This window comes from Thunnus albacares, chromosome 15 (assembly GCF_914725855.1).
Source record: "Thunnus albacares chromosome 15, fThuAlb1.1, whole genome shotgun sequence".
In the NCBI taxonomy this organism is placed as follows: Eukaryota; Metazoa; Chordata; class Actinopteri; order Scombriformes; family Scombridae; genus Thunnus; species Thunnus albacares.
In genome coordinates this window covers 17,749,111-17,758,113 of record NC_058120.1, presented here as the reverse complement: position 1 = coordinate 17,758,113, position 9,003 = coordinate 17,749,111, and the positions used below count along the sequence as shown (strand labels likewise).

The 9,003-nt window shown below is 36.8% G+C and overlaps 1 protein-coding gene across 2 annotated transcripts; it reads right to left on the bottom strand.

The window, feature by feature from the left end:
* Positions 1 to 164: 164 nt before the first annotated feature.
* On the bottom strand, positions 165 to 6,332 carry spata7 (spermatogenesis associated 7). Of its 2 annotated transcripts, none has more exons than XM_044375896.1 (12): positions 6,097 to 6,332; positions 4,880 to 4,942; positions 4,676 to 4,765; positions 4,450 to 4,497; positions 3,680 to 3,783; positions 3,039 to 3,505; positions 2,882 to 2,927; positions 2,291 to 2,412; positions 2,135 to 2,185; positions 1,904 to 1,981; positions 1,621 to 1,678; positions 165 to 1,474 (listed from the first exon to the last, which is right to left on the bottom strand). In XM_044375896.1, exons 1-12 carry the CDS (start codon positions 6,137 to 6,139, stop codon positions 824 to 826), a joined length of 1,821 nt encoding a protein of 606 aa, XP_044231831.1. In that variant the 5' UTR covers positions 6,140 to 6,332; the 3' UTR covers positions 165 to 823. The 2 variants fall into 2 exon arrangements, with proteins under 2 accessions (XP_044231831.1, XP_044231832.1); XM_044375897.1 differs by lacking the exon at positions 6,097 to 6,332 and adding an exon at positions 5,348 to 5,456.
* Positions 6,333 to 9,003: the final 2,671 nt, after the last annotated feature.

Here is a 9,003-nt window from a genome sequence, read left to right as displayed (position 1 = left end):
AGAATATTGTGCAATGATTACATCGTTTACCTTCGTAATTGTTTGCAAAACAGCCCCAGCCATATTCTTTTAATGTGGTAGTAATGGTCGTGTATATACTTGCTGCTGGTTGCAGACTGAGTAATTACCAGTTTGTAATATAGTCTTAATAATCAGATGCAAGCTTACAAGAAGCAGAATAGAAAATTTATTGCAATTGCAAAGACACTTTCTGGTGACAGTTAACTCCTAGTGGCTACATATCAGCGGCATATGTCAAAACAAACAATAAAGGATGATAAGTTTCTTTGTAACAGCATTGTTTTTCTAGAAATTTGAAAATGTAAACTGCAGCTACATCATACTGAAGACTGGGCACACTCTGCAATCCACTCAAACTAAAAGATACCACTAATTCCACACATCTGACGTCAGTGCAGTGCTAGGACTATTTTTTTTGCAATTTTGCAAATCATACTAGTTCCCATGGAGCAATAACATAAAACACAGAAGATTACTCTGGAAATCACCTGCAGCTCAACCACTGTGTCTTAAGTATTTGCCCATTATACAATATCTCAAATGAGACATTCATGTCTCTGATGTACTTGCAAAACCTTGTTTCATGACATTTTCATTGTGCTTTTCTAAAAAGATAAAAAAGCAGAATAGCACTAAAACACCTAATTTTCAGGGTTTGTAAAATATGGAAAACGCAGCCAGTGTTTAATACATTTGCAAAACTAAACTTTCGGAAAATGAAATTTTACATTTCTCTCTTCAATAACACTCACTTGGTAACAAAATCATTAAAAGGACATTAAATCCCTGAATACAGAAAAACTCAGAACTCGTCATCACTGACAGAAGCAACTGTATTTGTATGTTGCTCATTTGCAGCCTCCATGTTGTCACAGTGTGTAGTGCTGGTAATGTACAGCGACTCTGACAAACTTCTTCCCAGATCCTCAAGCTCTTTAGATTGTCCATTATAACTGGCCTCGGCTTGGTCTTGATGGAATTCTTCATCCCTGGATAAAGTGGTGTATTCATGCTTTTGATTGATGGCTTCTTTGTTTGTTTCAACTGTGGCTTTATGAACGTGATGGAAGTCATCTTCACTGATTCCTGTATTATCAGAAACATGCTCATTGAGAGAAGGAGAGCCAATTCCATTTTCCTGATTGTCATCCTCCTCTGCCTTTTCATTTGTTGTAGCCGGTGAAGCACTCCTTTCAGGAGAGCACAACGGTGTAGAAACCAGTAAGGGATCAGCATGATCTGGTGAACCACAGTATTTAATCAGTGACGCGTAAGGGAAAAGGTCATTGTCTTCTTTGGTCTTCTGCTGTTTCATATCCCCTGATTCCAGCTCTGGTAGGAGTGTATCAAGCAGATATTTCTCCTTTTTTTCGAGCTCTGCACTGGAGGTGGACGTGTTGGTTGGCTCCTCAAAATCTTTACGTAAAACATCCAGAAGGTGGCGCATTTTACCCTGAAAACAGGCAATGCAAATAGATGCATGAGCTCAGGGGCCCTCTGTGAAATCCCTCCATTTTTTTCAAACACTTATACTTAAACAAGACTTGCTCAACATATTTGGTATTTGGCATGAAGTTATATATATATATATATACTCACCACATTAAGCCGATGCCGATTCATGTCGATATGGCGCTTTATCACCCTGTCTAGGACCCTTTCAGAAGACATAAGACACTTAAAACACTGCAGCTTGTAGCCCATTAGTATCACACACACAAGCCAATAGTTAAAATCTTAATGAATCATCATACACATGCTATAGCTATCATGAAAGTGTCATCCAGGCTGAAAACGTGCTGTGATTATCTGTGTATCTGTAAGCTAACATAAAGCATAGACAATTCAACATTTCAAGTAGTTCAAAATTGTTAATAAAAACCTGTCAGAGATGGACCCCCTGGACAAGATGTCTTCCGTTACAGTAGAAATGAATTCGAGGTACATTAGTTCTTCTTCCCTGTTGAAGAACAGATGAGAATAATTTATTTCGTAGGTTACATTATTTTGGATGGTTCACAATGTCAAATCTTTCTATATGTATTGTGCAATAGTTGTCTACTATATCAATGAGAAGCTCTAATAGCATCAGGCATTATTAAAGAGCACTTACTCTGCAGATACACTCCTCATACTGGGAGATTTCCTGCCTTCTGGTGAGGCCCTAAAAGACAGCACTTTAATTCTTCTAAACCTTTACCCAAGATAATACACAAGATGTAAAATAATATGTAAAATGTAATATACAGTTTCTAATATATAATATTACCTGGACGAGGAGTGAAAGAAATCATGGTCTCTGCTCTTGTTTGCTTGAGTTCGTTTTGTGGATGTTGAGAAATATGTGCCATTGAACTCATCCTCAGACCACTCGTGCTCTGTACTAAATTCCTGTAAAAGAAGAAGGACGGTAAAATGAGAAGGGATATTCAATATTGTCAAGGCTGTCTCGTGATATAGTGTAGCTTGTGTGGAATGTGACTGTCAACATGTCAAAGTATTTACGGTTTAAAGGGACAATAAACCACACAAGGTTTACTAACCTTGAACAACAGGTAATTATGCTCTACAATTTATCAGTCTTTATATCCATACTTTACCACAGAATGTCACTGTCGGTAATACTAATAAACAAATTACTATATCATAACAAATAAGGCATTAATGATCACTGATGATGTCAGAAAATAATTTAAAAAATTCAACCACTTTATGATGTGAGAGAAAGGTATGTTATTTGGCTAATGAGCAACTTGAATATATAACTTTGATAAAAATGTGAAGTGTCAAACAATAAAAAAATGTCAATTAACAATTAACAATTAATTAAAAAATAATTAAAATAAACCTTCAAAATTACCTGAGATGGCTCATAAAATTCCTGTGTGTATTCCTTTGTTTTTGTGCTGCATAAAAGAGATAGATAGAATTCAAGACATTAGGCCACATGTTGCACACGTTGAATTCATTGTCACACATCTATTGCTATCTGACTCACTGAGATGTTTGGTAAGTACCTTCCATGATATGTCTCCTGTCGCATCAATCTTGAGTTGGTGCAATCCTGAGAAGGGTTCCTTCGTGGTGCTCTGTAGTAGCGATATTTTGACAGGTATGAGCTCTTGTCTGATTTCAAGGTCTTAGGCATGAAAGGTTTGTCTTGGGTAAAGTGCTGTGAATGTTTCTGGAGCAAGTCTCCGCTGTACGTCTTCTGGACAGGATCTTGGAAAGTCTTGTAACAATTTTGATTTCCTGAAGCTGCCAGTGAACATACTGACAGCTTTCTGTGTGATGTGGCCTCTGGGCTCCGGTACTTTAATTCTGAAGCTGAGCGAGTATGATGGGAATGGTTCTGAGAGCCTGCTTTACATGACGGATAAACTATCTCCTTTGCATGAAAGGAGGTGCTGAACCTTGGGCTGGAGACCATGGAGCTCCTTGAGCAGAGGAAGGGGCTGTCATCATACTGCACAGATAATCTGCTCTAAAAGGCAAACATATTGTATTGAATCAGATATTGTACATACTGAAATGACAAATTATGTGGAATATGCATTTAAAACCTCAAAGCTGTTTGTGATAGAGCAGTTTGTAAGTTAACATGATATGAAGCTAAGCAATAGGAAAATAAATCAGTAGCACAGCCTTGATTTCTTACCTGGGCTGAGGAGCAGGAGGCTCTGCTGTTCCTCTGAGAGAGAGAGTGGGCTGACTGGGGACGACCTCCTTTCCTCAACTGCTCCTGCCTGATCTGGTCATTATCTGTTAACAGGAGTGGAAAAACTGAACACTGTGTAACTACCAATGACAGCAAAGCAGTTTCTCACGTACAATTTAACACATATTTTCAAAAGAAAAGACCACCTTTGGTTAACAGAACACTGCTATTTTATACACAGTGATGCTCAATATATCCCAGTGGTTATTCTATGAAAAAAACGTTGTAATTTTCATTTATGTTGTAGTTACTTCTGCTGAATCCGCCTTATAATTTATTTCATTTCCTTTATTGACTTTTCACAGCCCCCAGAGAGCAGGCGGAATTTGTGAGTCCGGAAAGCGAGTGTGATAGCATAATTATGAGAGGAGTCAGAGGAGAGTATGACTTTTACCATTAGAGATGAAGATGAGTTCCATCCTGTAATCAATTGTGAGGAGTGGCTGCATTTTATTATTGCTCACTGAGGCTATCGTGAGCACAGCAATTGGTCTCTGTCTGTATTATGATTAATAAATTCCTGTAATGTAACACTTGTACTCAGTAATTACTTTGATCTTTCATTCTAAATGAACATTTCTACCAATTATCATGCTATTAAACTCCAGTGTGTCTGTTCTAGAAAATAAGAATATATTACCTACAAACAAAATGAACCTAGAAATGTAAAATGTTTTGAATATTTGTTCTTTTTGTAGTTCACTACTTACACTTTACACTGTGTATCAAGCTTTTGGGTACTGAGGCATCAACGGCAGCTGTGGAAGAAGGAAAAAATGTAAATTCACAACAGATTATTACATTTTATGCAATAGAGATGCATGTTTTAGACACCTCAGTGTACCTACATGCATATTATGTATGCAAGAGCTGAATGTTTTTGGTCTAATGAATGCCATCGAAGGCATCATTATGAACTCCTGCCATGCAGCTCACCTTTAGCTGAGTAAATCTTTTTATAATGAGACACCATGTGGTCTTTAATGATGGATTGTGTCAACTTGCTGGAGGAACGAGGGCAAAAAGCTAAAAATACAAGACAGAGCAACAAAAACTGTTAAAACGTAGCCATTATTTCACAAAGCACAAATACTCATTATACTTGTTTTTTCATACTAATAAGCACATAAAAATACTTACGGCTACTTTTCAAAGTTTGTCCTCTCATACCAAGGCTGCAACCAGGTACAGACGATGCACTCCCTAAAATGGAGATGGACACGGACATGTTGACTCCCATGAAAGATTTCTAGATTGATAAGTCAACAACTACATTTTTTATAACTTGCTTAATCATGCAAGGAATATGTCAAGGATAATAAAGTACAAAAAAAAACTAGTGCAGACAGATTCTAAAATGTTAGGATTGATTTAGTTTTTAAACAGTTGTTTTGACTGTAAAGTGCATACTTGGGCATGGTCCAATGCTGGTCAGAAAAATACACAATTTCAAGACACTTGGCTCTGATGACTTGAGACGGGAATTTATCATTACATATGACAGATATTGACTAAACAATCAAAAATATCTTCAAATACTGTTTGACTTATTATATTATGACCATCATATATCATATATGTGTATATATTTTAATTTCTCTCTCTTACCTTCCTCTTCTCTCTCTCCTTTTTGTAAACACTTTTTTATATCCTCTTACTGGAACTACAGCTCAAGAAAGCCAAATTTCACTGTCTCCAATGTTGCCATCTGCTGTGTTGCTGTGCATGTGACAATAATACTACTGAATCTCTTGAAATTGATTTATAATGACAATAATCAATACTTGCACAACCATAGTCAAGGTAATTACTATAGTTTTTACCGTAGACATGGTTTTGGTTAGTTCAACACAGCTATTTAATCAACAAGCATATTATGCAAACAACAAATAAATCATTTCTATTTTGTAGTCAGAGTAGTTTCACTTATATTTGTGTTTATATGAAGTGTTTCTTCAGATGTTTATGCGTAGTTACTTCGCGTTTACGCTAATAAATTCTACGGTACTGTAAAAACAGATAAAATACCGACATCGACATGATGAACTAGCATATTCTAATCCAACATAACCTAACCGAGCGTTAGCATACTGACGCAACGTATTACAAGTTAACGTTAACGTTACAATCTTGGTTCTGGTTCAGTTTTATTTCGTCTTTACTGAGAGCAACCAGCAACTGGCTATCCTTTGTGTAGCTTAATAAACCTGAAGCCACATTAGTGGGTGTGTACACAGTCAGCAAGGGGTTTATTTCTAATTAGCTGTCTAAGCATAATTTCAACCCGCTCCCTTCTGTCGAGTAAACTAGCCCCATAGCTAGCTAACTAATGCTAACGCTAAGTGTATTTTGCATACCTGTTCTTGAGTCCATGATACCGTTACACTCAGCGTATCCCATTTTCCTCAAAAATATTCATGGGCAGCGACGACAGAGCTTCGATACATTCAGAAACTACAGTGTACTTAACTGTAAACATTTTGACGCTGCAAGGCAATCAAGTAGCGTAATGGTAACTAGCTTATAAACAGATGAGGGACAGGGCAAAGCTTCCCCGTCGCCATGCTGGTTGCTATGATTGCCTTCGTCATCACGCTCATGCGTCAAACGAACCACACCCCAACCCCTCCCCCCTCCAGACAGAATTTAACACAATCCAATAGAATTCAAATTAGGCTTATTTACATGATAAATTATAGCTGTCACTTGTCATGCGATAAATGGTTGACTTGTTTTAATCGCAATATAATGGTCGATTGTCAATAATATGGTATTATCAATAGTATTAATCATTTCTTGAGTGCACTGTATGGCTACAGCACATACTATAGACTACAAAAAACAAACAAAAAAAAATGTAGTGGGATTTCTGGGTGTGGATTTGTGGTATTTTTGGAGCTGCAGTTTGTTCATTAGACAAACAGACTAAAGCAGGTGGAGCCAGTGTGAAGCCCATATACAGCAGGAAAAGCCAGCCTATATTGTCCTCAGTGGTCATAAAACACAGTGGTATGCATGCTCGAGCCCTGGAGCCAATTAAAATCGAGCAGGATTACACAGATGTGCTTGAATTGTATACAACCCTCTGCCTAATAATGTAATTATATGAATATTGAGCAGAGGGGGAGACATTAGTGCTACTAGAAATTCAGAGCTGCTTGAAAACGTCTCTCTCAGGGGCCTAAAACAGTTAATATCTATCATGCCTGACATGTTCCTGTCTAGCTCTGGGTCCCCTGAATCAAATGTCCTTCCCCAGTTCAGCACCCTTGATAGGAGGCATTTGAAGAACTATGACTTTCACTTATATCAGAAGAAATGCTGCGACTTTAATTGGTCATTAAAAATGGGAAATTTTAGCAATTGTATAGATAACTGAAGATGTATTCCCTAAATGTGTCTCTTAGTGAATGTCAGATGGGGTGCACGCATCTCTGGTGCTTGTATGTGTAAGTGCCTACAGAATACACTACATCCTTAACTTGCCCTATGCTACTGGGGCCTGGAGTAAATAAATTATAGCACGAAGGGTATCAGAGAAAATATCTCAGCTGCAACTACATTCTGTGGTTTGCCATGTGGCTATTAGGACTAGAACAGCAAATATTGTGATTATTAATTTAAAGTATGTGCCCTCCTTGAGCCCCAAGGTCCTAAAGCTCTACCAGATACACCAAGTTTACGGATAATCATGAGATGGCTGGTAGTTTATCTTGTATATTACTGGTGTTTCTCTTTCATGGCAGAGTGTGGTATACATGCCACCTGGCCTGCTAAGAGCCACAACCATTTCCCCCTCATTTATAGTAATGGTCAGTGTGAAAAACTCACCAAACGTGTGACAAATCTGATTAAACTGCAGTAATGTTGCTCATGAGAACATTCTGTCAGCAGCGTATTGTTAATTCTGTCAGGTTCCTGTTTTTGATTGTTTGACAGACCTTTTGACCTCTTGCGTCATTTACCAACAAAGTATTGTGAATAATTCTGTAACACAGAACAAGTGACAGCAATGTTTTTGAACAGTGCAGTTACCCTCCACCACAAACTCATTCACGTTTCATTTAGTTTTATTTCATTTCATTTAGTTCGTTTAACGTCTCGCTTTTATTATCAGTGCAAAAGACACAAATTGATGTAAAATGGTCAAATAATACCTGATGTTGTTGACACTAGATGTTATGTTTTCTAGACTATATGTTTTCTAAAGAAAGACTCGGTTATCCTTGTTAACACATGAGCTAAACAGGATATTTTCAACGATGATGAACATACAATATGTAGATTTTCCATGTATAAAATTACAGTTTACAACTTTTTCTGCCATGCCGCCATTTTGAAGATAGAACAATGTCAGTATGTTTACATTCACATGTCATTTTGCTGTCTGAATAAATCTTGCAACTTGAATCTTGATCTTGTGTCTTCATCCTTCCAAAATATATCAGATTCATAAACATTTCAACAACAGACATTTTGACTTTTTATAGCAGGAACGGCACAGGAAGAACTAATGACATTGATTCTAATTTCTACCAATTTCTACCAATGTCAAGTCAAGTACATACTTTACATTATTGCTAACCCTTTTTTCAAAGTATGCCTGTTTGTTTTCGACTCCCTAAGTGCTTTCCCTTACTTTCAATCCAGGTATGTGGTTTCTTTCATATTTCTGTCTGGCCCAGTTAGTAAAACCTTTTGAATTTTTTCTCACTTTTATATGATATTATATCCTCTATTTTTTTTATCCAGTTTTTTAATTTTAATCCATTTCAATTAACTTTAATCTTTTATACTTATGATGTTTGTTTTTTATTGCTGTATTTTGTATCCTGGTCTGTTTTTAACTGTTAAAAAGCCCTTTTGTTATGAAAACAGATATATAAATGAAATGTATTGTATATGTAATATAGTCATGGTAACATAACTTGGACAAAAATAAAAGCAGTTCTCAAGCATGTTTCAGGTATTTGCAAGCTAGCTTTCATGCAGTCTACTGAAATAAATGGAACACATGCTGGAGGGTAGGAAACCCATTAAACTAATGTAATTAAAAATGAATGGATGGACAAACAATACAAAAACAAGAACATAACCCTTTAAATATAACCTACCTTGGAAACTTGCAACACCTGAATACCTTTTGGCTACATAATCATAATCATCAAACAAATGTGCAATGTTTTGAGTTACACACACCCACAAGCCTTCAGGCTTATTCTGTAGTCTTCTTAATATTTTCTGAAAACAACTTGTCCTGTTTG